The 19350-nt window shown below is 41.1% G+C and overlaps 1 protein-coding gene across 1 annotated transcript; it reads left to right on the forward strand.

Moving 5' to 3' along the window:
* Window positions 1-372: 372 nt before the first annotated feature.
* Window positions 373-18427, forward strand: SGPP1 (sphingosine-1-phosphate phosphatase 1). The gene is made up of 3 exons (XM_015865660.2): window positions 373-1166; window positions 9695-9784; window positions 12198-18427. Exons 1-3 carry the CDS (start codon window positions 582-584, stop codon window positions 12747-12749), a joined length of 1227 nt encoding a protein of 408 aa, XP_015721146.1. The 5' UTR covers window positions 373-581; the 3' UTR covers window positions 12750-18427.
* Window positions 18428-19350: the final 923 nt, after the last annotated feature.

Here is a 19350-nt window from a genome sequence, read left to right on the forward strand (position 1 = left end):
TTCTCTGGACACCTTCTAGGGCCTCAATGTCTTTCTTTTAGTAAGGGGCCCAACACTGAACATCGTGTGGCCTCACAGCGCTGAGTACACAGGGACCATCACCTCCATGTCGTATTCCTTTAAGTTTTTAATGTTTGAATTCCAGGTTAGGAAGGCTTTCAGTCTAACTGTTCACTTTGATCACGCTGCTCACAAAAGCAACAAGCAGACCCCAGACTCGCGCCTCAGGCTCGAGGCCAAGGCTGATGCAGCCCGCCCGGGCAGCGCCCCGCCCTGGTTGGTTCCCCTTTCCCCTGTGGGCTGGACTTCGATGGGATGGCGAGCAATCCGAGCACCGAGGGCTCTCCTCATGGAGGGCCCCGCCCGTGTGGGCGGGAGCAGCGCGCAGGCGCCGCTGAGCGGTGCAGGGAGCTGGGGCGAGGGCGGCCGGAGCCGCTCAGTCTCGTCCTCCAGTGAACATCGCTTGGGAGCCGCCGTGTGAGGCTGTGAGCCGCCCCGCTTCTCCTCGACCCCTCTCAGCTCGTCGCCTCCCGGGCCCGTCCTTCAGCCCCGCCGCTTCTGGCGGCCTCTCGCCTCCCGCCATGGCCGTGTGCCGCCGCCTGGCCCGGCTGGCCGCTCACCTGCAGGACCCTCGCGGGGTGGCCGCCTTCCAGCGGCTGTGCGGGGTGGAGGCCCCCGCCGGCTGGGCCGGGAGCCGGGGACCGGTGGTGAACGGCGGATCCGCTCCGGACGGACGGCGGCATCCCGAGGGGAACGGGGCCGTGCCCGGAGGGGCCGCTCCCCCGCAGCTGTGGCGGAGGCCGCGCCGCAATTCCCTGACGGAGGAGGACGGCTGCATGGAGTTCAACACCCGCAGCCGCTTCCTCTATTATCTGTTCAGCCTGGGCACCGAGCTGGGCAACGAACTCTTTTACATCCTCTTTTTCCCTTTCTGCATCTGGAACTTGGACGCTTGGCTGGGCCGCAGGTTGATCATCATCTGGGTGTGGGTGATGTACCTGGGGCAGTGCACTAAGGATGTCATCCGCTGGCCTCGGCCCGCATCGCCGCCCGTGGTGAAGCTGGAGGTGTTCTACAACTCGGAATACAGCATGCCATCCACACACGCCATGTCGGGCACTGCCATCCCTCTGGCTCTGTTGCTGCTCAGCTACGGCCGATGGCAGGTAAAGCTCCTTTTCTGCGGTGCGTGGTGAGCTCTGTATGTGTTTTAAGTCCGCATTAACAACGGGCGTGTTGTTCCCGTGAGGTTTTTCAGCTTTTCTTTTGTAGGGTTGGAGTGGTTTGCACGCAGTTGCGATAGGCATCCGATGTTTGTATAGGATTCTGCTTCTACTGACTGAGAATTTGGTGGGGAGCCAGGAACTGAAGGGCTTTTTGCTGAGCCTGCTTTGCCTTGAGTCACCTTATGGCTGGAATCAGTTCGCCTTTTCTTTAACCCTTATTTATAGTAGAATAGCCTGTAAACTGGTGATTCTCGCTCATCGCTTTGCGGTGTGCGCTTAATTTAAATGGCTTTGCAACTGTTAACATGGCAATGAGCAGCAGGAAGCAATCTCTGAACCTTTTTAGAACCTTCAGTCGGCAAATGCTCCGGGGGTCTGTTGCATTGAAGCGGTGCATGAAGCTGAAGGAAGGAATCCTGATGGCCATCTGTGCACACAGGCTGCGTTGTGGAACACGCTGTTAGTGGTATGGCCAACAACAGGGGATCCAAAGGAAGCCCAACATGCACTTAGTCCTCTAAATCACTGCACCAGTTCCTACAGTCAGTGAGGCAGAACGCTTTCCTAGGCAATAAACATTCTTTGTAAGGTTTTCAGGGCTCTGTGTATAAAGTTGAAGTTAAGGAATGATTCTACTTTTAAGCAGTTAATATTTACGAACTCTGTTATGGAACTTGGTTGTTTTAAGCCATGTGTGGTGCCCTGATCAGGAAAATTCTTTTCTTAAGCTTTGTGTAGGAGCTGAGCTGTTATCTTCCAGTTATGGTTTGCAATCTCCACCCTGTGGCTTTATCTCAGTGTATTCAGTGGGTGCCCAAGAGGAAAGAAGGAGCTGAAGGTTGGAGACTGTGTTGTGTTGGTCTTTAACCAGAGCATATATCTGCTTCTATATATATAGGGCTGTCTGTATATCTGGATATCATCATTTTTCTTTGGTGTGTGAGAGGGACGGCTAATAAAGGATGAATGGGGCTCATTTCGTATTATCAGTCAGTTATTATTGCACAGATTTTGATGGCATGTACTAAGCAGAACCTGCCTTGACTGCTTTTATAAAACCAGCAAACTGACAGTGTGTAGGGTAGTTCTTTTGGCAGCAAACTGGATTGAATCTCCTCTTTGCTACCCCTGCAACTGCAGTCAGTGAAACACTGTGTTAATTCACTGGATACATTTTTAATGAGTGTGTATTAAGAAGTTACATGCATACAACAGCCTTGTTCTTCACTTAGAATCACATGTAAGGACTGAGGGAGCAAAGCAAGCTTTCAGATGAACTCATTTCTCCTATGAGGTGAGTTTGAAAACCAAACCTTTCAGAAACCAGCTTAAAAACTATCTGACTTTAAAAATTACTCCTAGATATTAAAAGTTAACCTATAGGATTTACTGAAAGATAATTAACATCTCTAATGGGAGCTGAGCTTTCATCTAATGCTCCTGCTGTTCTCTGTGTTTTACAGACTTTGATGAAGGGGTAGAATCTATATGAAAACCTTTTCTGTTGTTGTACTACACCAGCAACAGAAACAGTTGGAACTGACATCTAACTTACTTGGCAAGCTATAAAGTTACAGATGTGTATCAGCAGGTACAGGTGGTTAGATTTTAAACTTGTGGATGTTGAGGTACAGCCTTTCCCTGCATTCAGTATAAGCAAGCATTACACAGACTCTTAATGTGGTAAATATGACTCCAAATCTCAGCAGTGTTTGTTCAGAACAATTGTAGTGGGACGGGGCTGAGTTTTAGGAGACAAGGCTGTAATACTTGGCAGGGTTTCCTGGGGTAGGAGTAACTGAGTTGGACACTTCAGGGGCTTTCATAGACCAAAGAGAGCAGCTCTTGCACCAGGAGAGCTTATTCAAGTGAAAGGGGGATCACTTTCCTGTATAACTTACTTGGAGTTTGCTTTACTGGGTTATGACTTCCTAGTATTGTGTAATGCTTTTTTATCAAGCAATCTGTTAGTCTTTCCCTTAAACAATATAGAGAACAAAGAAAATCTGTTCTTTTTATTGTTCCAGGTACAGCCCAATTCACCCATTCGGAAACAAAAAAACTTCATTTCCAATTGATTTCTCTTTTAACTCGTTCAATTTGGGGTTCCCTATTATTCAATGTCATTAATCCTATTACAACAACTCACATTTCAGATGGTATTCAGAAGGAGTTTAGGCTACGTGCAGTAGAACTACTGCATTTATAAGCAAATATTTTAAAGTATTTGGAGAGATGATGTATTTTAAGTGTGATTGTGCAGTGTTCAATGCAAGTGTTTTGATTCCAGATGAAAGTCAGATGTTAAGTTTAATGATAGCTAACAGTTCTTTCAAGTGCAGAACGTAGTTTCTCACTCTCTCCTTTTGTTATGAGAGCTTGCCTGAAGCGTTTGATTCTACTTGCATCATTTCATTAAATATTACAGATATTTTTAAATCTCAGTTGGGAACGCTACCTGTTCCAAAGACATTAAGGTAAGCTTGAATTACAAAGCTCAAATCAACAGTAAAGGAGTATTACAAATTGTATTTTTCTTCCCATCTTAAATGTTCTGATACACTGAAAGAAGAGGACAAGATGCTTAAGGACAAACAGTGAGGCTGTAGATCCTGATAGAATGTAGGGAACGCTGTTCCTGTGTCACACTGGAGGAAACCTGCTGTATTTGAGATGCAGGTTGGCTCTAAACAGTGTCATGAGTGGGATGGAAGAGATGGTGTGAACCTCTAGTTGTTATCTACCAGATCTCCAAAAGCATTAATCTGAGACTGCGGGAGAAAGTCTTATTTAAATTTTAATTGATGGCTTTGAATTTCTGAATTCAATTAGATACTGTGTTTGAGTTAGGCCTGGCTGGTCAGTATATCTTGGCTTTGGCCAAGTTGCTGGCTTAAGGGCTCTGCCCTCCTGAGCTGCTTGGTTAAACTGATATACAGTGGGAGCCTGTAGCCTCGATTGATGAGTAGCTTGCATCTAACTGTTAACTAGCATTGTGGGGAAGGGCTTATCTTGCAAAGCAGTTTAGATCATTGAGCATGACAGGATTGTCCTCCCTGTGTACTTGTCTGCCTGTGTTGTACGTACAAATCCCTCCAGCAATGACCCCACTGATGAGAATGGTGGCCTATTAAGCCCTACAGCTGAACTTCCAGTAGACTCCAACCATTTTGGAGCTGTTGCTTTGACTGACACACCTCAAAGCATTTTGTAGTTTTCATTTACTTAATGCTGTGCTGATTCTCCATAGTACAAATTGTGTGTGTAACATGGTACCAACCCAAACACCCTTCCAGACATCTTTCATTTGCACCATCACTTCTATCATGCAGTGCTGATGAATCTGATAAAATGAGGTGGGTTGTGCAGGCTCTGTGTTGGGATTTCAAAGAGTTGTGCATCGTTCAATTGGACCGCTACTACATTTAGGCATTAGAATTGTCTGCCTCTTCTGTTTCAAGAGGCTGACTTGCTATAGATACCCCTGGGAACGAGGAGTGATTAACTGTTGGTGCTGGATGAATAGTCTCATCATAACACTGCTACCATGGGAATTGTGCAGGGAGCGACGTGCGTGCTTGTTTGAGTTGTGTTACATTTTTCTTAAGCAATCAATATAAAACTCTTCTGATGTGAGAAGCTGGGCTGTAGAGGTGATCTGAAAGCCCAATGTTGCAGGTGATTCTTGCTGGATGTGCTGAGGGAGGTTATTTTGTTTGCTTGCAAGGAGAAAGAACAGGCTCACATTCCTATTTAACTCCTGATTTCTTTTCAGATACTTAGTGGAAAATTAAACCTGTAGCTCTTTACAAGGCTGGCACTGAAATCTTTATCTTAGAATTTAAAGAGGAGATTTTGATAATGTCAAAGAATCACAGAATGGCCCAGGTTGGAAGGGACTTTAAGGATCATGAATCTCCAACCCTGATGTCAGGCAGGGCCACCAACCTCCCTATTCAGATTTTTATGCCTTTTGCTGTTAGGATTTGTCAGCGGAAGGAAGAAAATGATGCTGTGTTTTGTGCTCATGTGGCCAAAGGAGCATCTCGTTTATAGCTTTTCAGATGACTGTCACCAATACGTAGCTCAGAGCTCCTGGTAAAAACATGGTGCTGTAATTGCAGCTTCTATTCTTTCTTCTAAGTGGGCCAAATAAGTTCTTTCAAATTCATTCTGTGATTCTGAGTTATTATTCAGTGATATTTTAATAGTACTATAGAACATTGAATATAGTTGAAAATTAATTTGGATCCCTTCGTGGGTACTGGAAACTTAGCCAGTACAGAATGTGCTTTTAAATTGTGAAGTAATGAGCATCTAGAGTATGTTTAATGAATGTTCCATTCTAAAAGAAAGACTTTTCTGACCGAGGTCAAAGCTTTTCAGACAGATTGTTTCCTTATGAGCATTTTAAAACAATGGTTATGTTATTAAGACTTGGCATAAAGTCAGCGTATGGGGTGGGAGGACGTGTGCTATGTGATCCAGTTAGAAGCTCACAAACACTCTTTTGGAGGATGTGGTTAAAGAAAAATGGGAATTTTCCATTGAAAAGATAAGGCAAACTGTTCTCAAGAACTTACCCAGGAGTGGATTCACTGCTGTTTTCCAGACAGCACTGATTTGGTTCAGTATACTTGATTGGAACAAGATCCTCAGTGTGGGAACAAAACTGAGGCCTGGGGGAAGGTCAGTGTTCTGGTAGCCAGCTTTATTCCCAGACCTTTAACTTAATGTGTGACTTCAATACATCCATTCATTTTTTGTCTGATTTTGTTTTCTTAAGAACACGATCTGTCCCTCATTTACAAATAAAAGGACCAGGACACTTTGCCTTCAAAGAAACATCACATCAATGCCAACGTTTAAAAACCAAAATGCCACTGGCTGTAACTTGACTGTACGTTGCATTTCTTTTTATCTGTGCTCTCTGGGTCGCTGTCAATTCCATCTGCCTCTACTTCTCCTTGGTGTGCTACATGTTTAAGCATATTACCAAAGTCTTGTTCTGGACTCTGGAGAAAGATTTGTGTGAGGTGGAGGTCAGTGATTTGATCTAATGCAAAATGTGGGTGCTTTCCTCAAGGAGAAATGTTGGTTTGGAGTCAATGTGTGATTTTAAAGCTCAGCTTTAGTGCTATGTGAGCTTTTTAATGTAAAGCTAAGAATGTCAAGTTACAAAGTGCTGTACTTTAGAAAACCAAATGCCTTACACAGGTCTATCACTATTCCACATATACAAAACTGTTGATGTGACATAGAACCAATTGAGATATCTAGTTGATTTTAGAGGGCATACGTAGGCATGTATTCTGTGAACACTTCATTTGTTTCTATGATGGTTTTTACATTAATATTCCATCACATGTGCCTGTTTTAAGGCAAAAGCATCTTAGAAGCTGTTTCTTTCTTTGAAGATTCATTTGTGATTGAGAGAGGAGCTGTGAGAAACACAGTTTATTGTCAAGCAGGGCTGATAACACATGGTAATACTCTTAGGGCAGTTTGCCAGTAGGTGATGAATGATATTTAGGGGATTTCATATGCCTTGGCAGTGGGAGGTTATGAATGGTGTTACCTCACTGTGTGCATATATACATATTGAAATGGGACATTATTTTCCAGATGAAACATGACCTGGGAAATGCTTGCTAATACTTCATTCTTTTTATTCTTTGAGGGTCTTGGTGTTGTCCCCAGGTGGTGTTACAAGTTGGCGTGGTGCTGAGCTGTGTTCTTACTGAGCTGCAAAGTGTGTGAGAGTGTTAATATTCTCCTTCAGTCACCTGGTACACTTATCCCTTGTGTGAGAACAGAATATGCCAGTGCCTTATCACCTGAAGGTAGATCTTAGAACACCAAACTGGTAGGACCTGCTTAAGGATTCTTGATCTTAGTGGTTGCTTTTAAGAGGCAGGAGTGAAAACAGGCCCCAGAGAAGCAGTATATCATGCTTTATTTTTGCTCTAACAGGGGAGGTCGTTCTGCTGACCAGTCAGTAAAATAACTTATCAGTTTTCATAACCCAGCAGTTGCCCACATGTGCCCGTTGGGAGCATGGATGGGAATGGTTAACGTGGGAGCTAACCATGGAAATCTACTAACTGCTTCATTGTGGAATGTTATTCCAGTGGTAATCATTGTTCTGGTAGCCTGCTGCTTTCTGGTGTGCTGGTGCGCTGACAATAGCAGGACATGGGGAAATGGTTTTAAGTTAAAAGAGGGAAGATTTAGGTTGGATGTTAGGGGGAAGTTCTTCACTAGGAGAGTGGTTAGGCCCTGGAACAGGCTGCCCAGGGAGGTTGTGGATGCCTCGTCCTTGGAGGTGTTCAAGGCCAGGTTGGACGGGGCCCTGGGCAACCTGATCTAGTAAAGGTGTGTATTTGGTGGCCCTGCCAGGCAGGGGGGTTGGAACTACATGATCCTTGAGGTCATTCTGTGATTCTGTGCTGGAAACTGTTGGTGCAGTGGAACCAAGCTGTCCGGTGTTTTTATGTGTTTCAATGGAAGTCTGTTCCCAACAGCATAAAAAATTTATATATTGGTGTGGGAGCCAGGTGTTCTTTCCAAAACTTTCTTCTAAGTGGGAGTTAATGACAACTTGCTTTTCCCCCTAACGCCTCTCTCTTGAGAATTCCTGACAGCAATTGCTTCATTTCCAGACTTTCTCCTGTTCCTCCTGCTGTTATAATGACTTGCTGAGAGCTCTTAAAGCACAGCTCACAACACTCTCCTCTTTCTTTGTGCTCCTTCTTCTGAGGCTCTTGCTGTTAGTTTCTCTGCCATCATCTCCTGCGCCATCCAAACTTATCATTGCAGTATCATTAGCTGCTGTACCCTGCTGGTCCTGCCACTTCATTAGTCTTCCTGTCAAACCTCCAGCTTCTGAGCTCCTTCCCTCCTTTCCATTAGAAATAAGTTATTAGGAATGTAACTTTGTTCAGGTACAGTTTGCAGGCAATTGCAGCAGAAAAAAGGGCTTATTTCATTAATCAGTCTAAACTAGATGCAGCACAGCAGTGAGCTGGGCACATAGAAATGATTTTAAGGTAAAACCTGGTTTTGTGTGAGATGTAAAATCCCTGATTTTCTGTTAGATTAGGAATTTTTTCTCTAAGGTTTGTCTTGTGAAGATCAACCCGGACTTGAGAATTCAAGGAGTGATGCAGTAATATGGGAAACCAATCATATTTCCTCAAGGCTTTCATTGAAATACTGATTTAGGAGACTGTAAATTTGTTAAGCAGCCTTCACAAATAACGTACAGCTTCAAGTGAATTAAAGACTTTTCTCTAGCAGGGTGGCTATTTTGCCCTTCATCTGCATGAAAGAACAAGGGAAGGGCAAGAGAAGGGCCTGAAATGCAGTTTTTTGTTCTGAGGTATCACATACATCTGACCTGCTGATGCTGAAAACAATGAAAAGGCTGATGTTGATATCATTGCATATAGGAAGTAAAGCAATTTTGGAAATGCTTCGTCTTGTGACAGCTTCTTGTATGTAACTACTGGTTATTTTAAACCTGAAAAGGGAAGCTGTATCTTGTTTTACACAACACCTTGCAATGCAGTGGTGAGGAAAGCATTTCTTACTGCAGTGTCAAGCTGTGGAGGTGGTGCTCTATTTCTTTTATCCCAAACCTATAAAAGTTAATATGCTGTTTCCACACTCTGCTACATGCTTGTTGTAACCAAGTAAATGGTTCTTTCCTAATGAAGAGCCTTTATAATGATGCCAACATCTTTATTTTGCCGGAAGGTCTTGGTGATAATTTGATGGGTTTTGATTAGGTTGCATGGCTTGTAAGAGACATTTATGTGACTTCCTAGAGATCAAAGGTTACCGTGCTAGGAGTTTAGTACTGGTGCTCAGAGATCACATAGTGGATTGCAGAACCTCTAAAGAAGTCTGCAGGGTATTGAATTCAACAGTAAATTATTCTGCTTTATCATGAGAAAGGTAATGCTCCTGGATTCTGTCTGGCTGGCTGCTAACAGTACCAGTGTATCACATAGCTGTGTGACCCAGGGTGAAACTGTTCCACAGCTTATAACTCAAGGATCGGCTGTGGCTGTGTTCCCCATTTAGAGCACCACAGCTTGGCAAGACTAACTGTTATAAAGACCTATGAACTTGTTCTTACTTGGTCTGGGAAAAACAAACAAAACCACAACAGAGCAGCCCAAAGCCCCAAATCCTAACAGTCTGAAATTCGTGTGGCCTGAGTGCAAAAGAGCAGTACAAGGAAAAAACTGAAGTTTGAATTTATAATGTATTGACTTAATTAAAAGCAGACTTAGTGGAGGTAGTCAGGTGGGCTTGGGTAGACTCAGACAAGAAGAAGGGTGTGCATGAGATGCATGAATCGGTTGTTACTGAGTTACATTTCTGTAGTTAATTGTAGATTTCTTAGTGATTTTTTTAACCTCCCAAATACTAATACAGTCTTTCAATTTTTTTCCCACCAGTATCCACTTGTGTTCGGACTGATCCTTGCCTTCTGCTGGTGTTCTTTGGTTTGCTGCAGTAGAATTTATATGGGAATGCATTCCATTTTGGTAAGAAATGATCATATTGAATTTTTATTTTAACAACTTCTGTTCATTTCTGACTTAAATGCTTCTGCAGTGGAATTTATTACAGTGCAGCTGTTGTATCTAACGTTATTTATTTTGGAGTATCTTCTACAGGATACAGGGTGGGATATAAAGGACATGTAGAATACCTGTAGGAACAGAATAGTTGCATTTCCTCAATGGAGGAAACATACTGCAGTATGGGCTGCAGTGTGTGCTTGGTTTTTTCTATGCAGCGAGTGTATTCAGGAAAGAACAAAGTATCCAGACACAATGGTAACTGTATTATTAGACTGTCTTATCATTACTGGATGCTCCAGTAAAGGTCAGTAGACTTGAGCAGTTTGGAGCAGTTTTCTATCAGGTTTCTGCATCGTTATTGTTTCTGTAACTTGATGCTTATTAAATTTGAGGTCAATACAAATAGTGATGTTAATACCTGGATGCTGTATTTGGGCAGCAGTTCTGCTAGTTTCTGCACAGAGTCCTTTAGAAGATGATTTCAGAAGGTGTTAGAAGCAGAATGAAAGAAAGAAATGTGGTGTGATAGAGCACTGTAGGCTGAGCTGATTATACTAGGTGTATAAGCAAAACCAAATTATAGACCACTCAAAGGTGGTTGTTTGAACCACAGTTGGAACAACTTTGAAATACCTCCTGCGTTTGTCTGGTGCATTTATTGAAGTACCAGAGGAATATTGGATGTGTACTTGTTGTTCTGGAAAGTTTGTGTATAAAAGGTTTTTATATCTTCCCTTGAGATACTGTGTTATCTCTCTCAGAAGATATTCCTTGGGGTTGATCCCTCCAAAGATCTTTCTGCACATCTGCTTAGATAAATTGTATGAGGTGGTTTAGCAGAATACTTACAGAACTGACACGGTAGCTAAAAAATGAATGTCAAGCTTCTGTTAATTTATACTCCAGAAGATTTAGTGCAGAACTGGGTGATTAAGGCAGCAAAGCATAGACTGCCTTTCCCCTACAGAGCAGAAGTAATTTTGCTGGATAATACAGTGTCTGTTAGTGTGTGCTCAGGTTTCAAAGCGTGTGCTGGGGTTTTACTTATCAAATTTCAAAAGAAATGAATAACAAAGTTCTCATCCTTGAGAAACAGAATTTCTTTAAAAAAAGATTAGACGCCCCCCACCCGAACTAGACATGAACACAGGTAAGATATAAATGGGAAACAAAAGAATGCTACAAAATGGCAATCTGAATGTGGGATGGCTGAGGAAGTTTACCTCCTGAAAGGAGAAAAGCTGACAAAGAGGTAAAGTTGGTAGTGAATAAATAAACTGGTGGATGGAGGAAGCATAAAAGAAGCATGTGAAAATAAGGCAGCTGGGGGAAAGCTGAATGAGTGATTTGCATTAGCAAATTGGAGGCTTACCAAGTCAGAACCGTCTGTATGGAGGACAATTGGGATGCACTGCTATTTCAGCTAAAGACAGACAGTGCCCTAGAACCACGTCATGCAAGAAGTAGCAATGCGACGTACAGGCTGCACTACTCAGAGCTCTTGTATCACTGTAGAGTTTGGGTGAATCCTTTTAATTAATTGTTACCTATTATGTAGATGAATTGTGCTGCATAATGTTGGGAGTAGGGTGGCAAATGCTAGAAAGCTTCTGAAATGACTAAGTCTGACTTTGTATCAGTCAAATTGTATTAGAGCTTTTATCAAGCATTTAATTAGTGGAAGTGAATAAAAGTGATTGATTGAAGACAGCAGTAGAAATACTGCAGATGGAAATGCTGCCTCTTGACCTGCATGGGAAATCTGGTAAGCATGTGATAATGTGATAAAGGTGGTTTGGCCTGTAGCGCTTTTGTGTCTACAAAGACTTCAACAGGCTTATTGACAAATGAAGGTGACAAAATTCATAGGTAATTCTGTGCAACAGAATAATTAATCAACAACAGCTGAAATTTACTGATAAGTCGAAAAATAAGTAGAGGAACGTTTTCATGAAGATGCTTTTAAAAAATAATAATAAAACTGAACTTCAGGTGTGAAGACGCCAAATTTCCTTCCCTTTCTCTTCTTCGGTAGTTGCACAATGGGAAGCATTTATTGTTTTTGCTGTTGCTTATTCCGAATCTGAAGTTGTGTGGAGTCCCAGCTGCTCTAACATCTGTCTGCTGTGGTCTTCTGCTGCCTTACCATTACTCACAGCCAGCAGTTAGGCAGTTCTACAGTTTCATTTGATCAAATACAATTCCTTACTTTACCCTCAACAAAAAAAGGCATGTCCAGTAAATATGAAAAGATGGGAATGTGGAAGTAGTGTTTAGCAGTGAAGCAGCTGGGCTCGTCTCTATGCTAATGTAACTTAAACTATGTTTTTAAAATCGTTTCTACACTGAAAGCATCTTTTTCTCTCCTCAACAGGATGTTATTGCTGGATTTCTGTATGCAATTCTCATCCTAATTGTCTTCCATCCACTTGTGGACTTGATTGATGACTTCAACCTAACTTACAAGTACGCGCCCCTAATTATCATCAGTCTGCATTTAGCCCTGGGCATCTTCTCTTTTACTCTGGACACGTGGAGCACATCACGAGGAGACACAGCTCAGATCCTGGGCTGTGGTGCCGGAGTAGCCTGTGGTTCTCACGTTAACTACATGATGGGTGTGAATCTAGATCCCCCTCTTGATACACTGCCTTTATCTCTTTCCTCTCTCACCGTGACTGTGTTTGGAAAAGCCATATTACGGTTGTTGATTGGAGTAATAATTCTGTTACTAACAAAAATAGCAATGAAGAAAGCCACTATTCCACTGGCATGTAAAATATTTCGCATACCACACGATGACGTACGGAAAGCGAGACAACGCATGGAAGTTGAGCTACCCTATCGCTATATCACGTATGGGATGGTTGGGTTCTCCCTCATGTCTATCGTTCCTTGCGTCTTCCATTTTATTGGTCTTTCCTGATGTAGATTTATCACTTAAAGTAGGAAAGCAGAGCTAGTTGCTTTTGGATGAGGTGCACTAGTTTGCTAAGGGAAGGCCAGCGAGCTTGGCTTTCAGCAGGGTCTTCACTTTCACAGCGGTACATAGCAGACAAAGCATTTAGAAGACATTGCACATCTCTGGTGTGCTGTGGGGCCAGAAGGTGGATACCTTGAGAAGTGCTGAAGTCTATAAATGCTGTGTCTAGACTTACTGCTGTCACAGAGTCTGTTTGCGTGTGATGCAATGAATGTATCTGGAATGTCTGTCATACTGTATCTGTATACGTTGATGCTTTAACAGGTATGTCTGACAGCTAATCAGAAAGCTTCATTCATGTTTGTTTTTTTTTTTTGTTTTGTTTCCATTTCATTGTAACTTATTCAAGTTGTTGGGCCGTACAGCGCTAAGTTGGTTTTCCTCACTTATGTCCCAAAAGTTGGGCTTAAGATGTTTTGGCTAATAGGCATTTTTAATGGACCAAACTTGTTTTTCTTAAAAGAAAGCCCCTCCAAGTAGAAGCTTTTTTTCCTTAGCGTCCCCTGCAGAATAAGTTGTCTGGATTGGCACTGGTGGTAAATAACACTAGAGCATGTATGATTCAGGTACTGTATATTACGGTTTAATAACTGTGCCTTTCTGTCGCTAAATTAAGAAATGCCACGTATACTGTGATGTAAAAAGACTAATTGTGTTTAAAATGGTATGTAATTAGGCAGGTATTTTTAAGCGGTGACTGTCCATGGTTCAAGTGAACTGGAATTTTCATGGTTTAGCCTGTTGAAATTGCATATGCAAAATGACACAAGAATTGTTCTTGACTTCAAGAGATTATAAATGGGCAATAACCTATTTGTAGGTATTTTTAATGTGTATTGTAAGCTACTTGAAGAGGATATATTTTTCTGGAGATATTCACAATTATATGGAAATAAAACCAATAAAAATACTCCGTTTTATTAAGAAGGGGTCCTAATATAGTATTGCAAACTGATTAGTACTGTGCTTTTCAGATGGACGCTTAGAAAATGTCCTTATTCTTGAAAAAAGTAGATATTTTAATTCACTAACATACTGTGTTAAAAGGTAATAATCACTTTGACCCAACTTAGCTATAAGATAATGATCAAAGTAAGTTCATTAAGCGTTCTGGCAGGTAGGTATGAGCATGCAAACGAAAGCACGGTCGTTTCATGAGCAGTTTGTTCATGGCTGACCCTTCAATTGTGGCTTCATTTGTTTCTTTTTCGGTTTCATTTTGTCTGTTACTGTGTTACCCAGTTGTTTCCACGTTAGAGACTGGTGTGTTGCAGCAAGATCTGTCTTACTGTTTGATCAGATGGGAGCTGCTTTTATTTGTATCATCATTTCTTTCAGTAAAACAATGATCTGGTTAAGGAATCATCCAGCTGGAATGCACAGCTTACATTTTCTTACAAAAGACTTGCAATTAGGAGGTTCTTTTTACTAGAGGTGCGAACTCAGAACTGTTAATATGTAAATGAAAAACTTGAGTTTGTATCTCTTTCTTCAAAGCAGTCAGAGATTCCATACGCTGGCAATAGAGGACATGAGATGTGTGCTCAGAATGCACAGCTATGAGCGTATTCAGAAGAACTGATTCAGTTGAACTGCTTTTACAGCTGACAAGATCTTACCTTGTGGAAGGTGGTTGGCTTATTTCAGTGCATATTTCTATTATTTGTTCGTCTTTTCCTTTATTGCAGTTGTCTGCTGAATGTATATGAAAGACAAATTTGTTTCCAAGGTTTTGAGGGTTTTGATTTCCTCTGCTTTGGCTTTGAGCACTAAAGCAGTCATTGAAATAACAGCTGGCGGGAATGTACACAAAATGCCTTATGTTTAAAAGCCCTCAACAAATGTTTGTGGTTCCAATTACTTTGAAGGCATCTGATGACAACAATGGGATGACTTTTCCTAAAATTTAGGACATATTTTCATTAAACTTCTTAACTTTGCATTTTACTATAAAACATCTTAAAACTGTAGCATGTGTGAACAAAACCTAATTTTTTAAGGTACGTATTTGATGTTTAGGAACTTGAAGTTTACAAAGCAAGGGTGTTCTTACAGTGTCTTCTGTAGCTGTGCTTGCTCTGTTGTACTATTAATGGATCCTGCCGTGGAAGATATAGAAAGAGTGGGAGGGAAATGCAGGACTTTCACTGGGCAAAGGAAAATTGCACTGTAGCTTATTCTACCATTACTCAAAATATATATTTTATATTTTTATATGTACTTCAGAGTGTCACGTTCCATGTAGTACATTGTTTAGTCCACAGAAAACATGTATTGGAATGTTGCTTTGTACAGCACCTTTACTACCCCGTCACTAAGACTGCAGCTGCTTTTCTGAAGTTTACATGAATAAACTTGTACTCCTCTATTTTCATGTTTAGCACAAGACGTGTAGTATGAATTAGTGTTATAAAGCAGAAGAAAGGAAAAAAAAAAAGCCGATGGAAATATTTTTATCTTAATTTATTTTTGGTTAATGACAAGTTAAGATTCCTCCAATTAGTCATAATAAAACAGGTAAAAGTAGAGCACTTTCTTATCCCTGAAGTACTGCTGGAGTTGGATGTCAGTAATTGGTTCTAGTGTGAGCAGCAGCTGGTACCAAATTATTGATAAATGCATTTAACATAGCTTTAAAAGGGCAGTGAAGTGTCTTTGCAGAAGGGCGATATGCTTCATACATCTCATGGAGTGGAGCAAAAACATTACTCACATGTCACTTCCAGTTCACCTTAATTCTGAGTCCTGAGGTAAGAAAATTACATTCTTGAAGCAGATATGGATTCGCATTTTTTACAAAGACATAAATTGGGATTATTTGATTGCCATGTGGGATGGAAAGCTGAAGCTGACAGTAGTGTAGAGCGTAGTTTGGAACTCAATTCTTATTTACTGTGGGATGAAAGAGACAGAATCCTAATCTGCCTTATGCATAAGAAATCAGATGGGGCTGACCCACAGCACAGCGCATATGCAAGTTATACAACTTTTCCTTATGGAAAAAGCTTCTTGTTTACCATAAAAGCTCTTAGTTTTGCTTCCCATTCTGTGAACCGTGACTGAAGCATCTTTCTTCTGTGGAATCACCCATGGGGCTCTTCAGCATCTGGTCACGTTGCCTTATTATTAACCTTGTGAATTTAAATAAAAATGAAAAATGGAGGTAAATGGGCAAAACCAAAGGGAGTTGCATCTTCTTCGTGTAGAAACTTCTTTCTTAAGTTTAGTTACAGCTTTTCTTGTGGAGGGAAAAAATTAAAAACAAAGCAACCAACCTGGTACCGGAAAGATGTACTTCTTTATGAATGGCATCTTGGAATGTGATGCGTGGCTTTGTTTGCTTCATACCAGAACAGTGTTAAATAGTCCACATTTTAAAAGCTGACATGTTTTCCTCCACTATTAGATTTTATTATTGCTTTTGTTGGTGTTTTTTTTTTACACATTTCTTGTTTATTTCCCAAGGAGTGTCCTGAGCTACTTGTAATTCTCCTTACGTGAGGATTGTTTTGAACTTGTAAATACTTAAGGGCTGTTAGTGGCTGTTTTAGCTGCTCAGATACATAAAACAGGCCTTGCATGCTGTTTGTAAATACATCTGTTGTGTTAAAAGTTGTCTCTATTTCAGTATTTGCTTTCTCAATACAAAAGGGAGATTCACATGCAATATAAGATGTTGAACTACTCAATTGTATGAGGGGCCATTGCTGCCCAACTCCTATTAATGGTGTTGGGATTTCTGCACCCAGTTCCATGCATTGAGAATGAACCCTGAATGCATCCAATAATTAGTGTCTGTTAGGTGACTTACCTTCTAAGGTGTACATGTCATATCCTTGCTTTTGAGGTCTGGGAGGCTGTTCTTAAGATCTCTTAGCCCAGTTTTTACAAGACTTTTAAAGGACTTGACTTGGAATTTGTTTTGTAGTAGCTGGAACTGGTTGTACATCAGCAGCAGTTAATTGATATTTTTTTCCTCTGTACCGTAGCAGTGCTGAGTGACAAGATCCAGAATGCTGTCAGTAGCTGAAATAATGGCAGGAGAACTGATTCTTGGTTACTGAGACTCAACATAATAGTCTTTGTTTTAAGATGTAGAGTGTATCTGGGTCATACAATTTACTGCTGTATTCTACAGATGACTTTCAGAAGCCTTTGAATTCCTTGTGTCAGGAAGTTGCACTGAATGATTTAATGCCACATCTTTGACTGAGTACCGGAGTTGTAGGGATTGGACAGGACCTCTGGGGGTCATGAAGTCCAACCCCTGCTAATGCAGGTTCATGACAGTGGGCTGCACAGGGGAGCATCCAGGCAGGTTCTAAGTATGTCCAGAGAAGAAGATGCCATCAAATCTCTGGACAGCCTGGCTCAGTGCTGTGTTACCTTCAAAGTAAAGAAAATGTCCGTCCGTCCCCAAACTCTGGTAGAAAGGTTAATTGTGTTTTGTTCCATCTGATATATATGAGCATATTTAAAATTGGCTGTAAATACTTTATGTGTCGGATTGATAGATATCTGGGTCACGAACGTTGTTGTTCTTCCTCTGTTACTTTGTGAAACAAGGGCAAATGAAACTTAATCTGGAAACAAAATGAGGTATCGTGGCAGAGAGGGTATTATTCTTTAGGTGTTCTCTAAAATACTCGTATCAGATGCTGAGTTTTAAGCAAGTTAATTATGCATTAGAAAATGATTTTTGCATTTAGTTCTGCACCTGAAATAATTTGCATATTGGTAAGAGTCCATTTAACAGAGTGAAGCAAAGTAGTGATTGCTTGAAGGATATAATTAAGATCAAAGAGTGCAAAGGGTACAAAGGAGAACGCTACCTTGAAAATATTAATCCTAAGTGTAAATTTGCAGCCCTTGCAATTTCCACTCAACTGTGTGACTGAATCAGTCACTGAGGGGTGGGGTTTTTCTTTTTTGAGGACTTTATTTTGTTAGAAAGTCCAGTGGAAGTCCAGGCCGATGCTCCTGAAATGGAAATGAGATTTTACTACAGGGGTGTTTATAATACCAGCACTGAAAGAGATGATTTGGTAGCTTGAAAATTAAGAGCAGAAGCTGAAGGGGATTTTACGATAAACTAAATGCACTTAAAATAGGGCCAAAATTTGGCTTGTACTTGATTTATATGAAATCTGTAGTAGTATATAAATGTATATTAAAGATATCGCGCGTATCGGAGGTTAGCTTTTAAAATTCCACACATATATTTTTCTTGTTGCTGTATTCCCTGGTAAAAGCAAGTATCCATAAAATATAACACAGATTTCTCCATATTAGGCGGAGTTATATGTTGATAGTACTTTGAGAATTGACATGGCTGTACCCCCGGGCTCTCCGCCTCTTGGAGAGCTTTTATTTTAAACAGAACAAAACGTGCTTTCAAGTGCAAGCCCTGATTTAGGTTGAGGATCTTGTAATGGTCGCTGTATAATAGCATACAACTGCTGCTTAGAAGTTAATGTCAGAACCTTTGGTTATTGTTGATGATATTTTTGTACTTGTACACTTTCTGCAGTTGTCAACTAATATTTAAATTCATATTTGCTGGTAACTGAAGTGTCTCACTTCATCTGCCAAGAGTGTGTAATAAACTATTGTTGGATTCAGCTGTGTTCTGTTGCCTTTATTCCTTCCAGTTGGATGCAGGTCACAATAATCCCAAACAACTGACATCAGGTTGTCACGTAGCAAGCACTGTTAGAACAGTGCTGCCTTTTAAGGTGTTGTTTTAGATGCAAAAGTCCAGGAAAAAGAGTGAAGAAATATTTGAATGTCTTAACGTTGGTGCTGTTGAGTCTCATATATTAAAGTTACTGATGGAATTGCATGCAGAGACTGAAGTTACAGTTCCTTAATTTTCTTTCTCCTAGTTGCCCACTGAATGAATTTGGTAAGATGCTCTTATTGTGGTGGCTGGATTTGCTTTGCTTGTAAGCAGTGCATGTTGTGGGCTGGAAGGAAAAGCTTCACGAACTCTGAAACAGTTCAAGTTTGGGTTTCTGATGGGTATTTGATGGGTACTTACGCAGCAGTTTGAGCTTAATGAGGTAGATGATTTTATTTGAAGTCAGAATCCTTAGAGAACTCAGTGTTGTGAGTTTGGATCCTGTTGGGCCGCCCACCTTTCAGTAAATCATCTCCCAGAAATGCTTTGAAAATTGGCTGACTGTGGCTGTTTTTTTTTTAATAGACTGTTTGAATATCAGCAGCTTTTTATAGAGGGCGTGTAGGCAGCGTGTTTGCATGAGCGCTACTTCCTTAGTAAATGAGTCCAATTGCAGAATACCAATTTCAAACACTTTAGTTTGTATTGCTGTGATCCCAAGATCACCCAAATAAAGAAAATACATTGTGAAAACCTCAACCAACACAACTAAATCTCACCTCATGGGCAATTTTAATTAATTGTTCTACTGATATTTGTGACTGGTTGTGGTTGTTGGGGATGGGGTCATGGGAAGAAGGTCTATTAAAAACACTTACCTTGTTAGTGAAGCAAAGCTTTAGTCCCTTGATTCCATTAAAATGA

This window comes from Coturnix japonica, chromosome 5 (genome assembly GCF_001577835.2).
Source record: "Coturnix japonica isolate 7356 chromosome 5, Coturnix japonica 2.1, whole genome shotgun sequence".
NCBI classification, from domain to species: domain Eukaryota; kingdom Metazoa; phylum Chordata; class Aves; order Galliformes; family Phasianidae; genus Coturnix; species Coturnix japonica.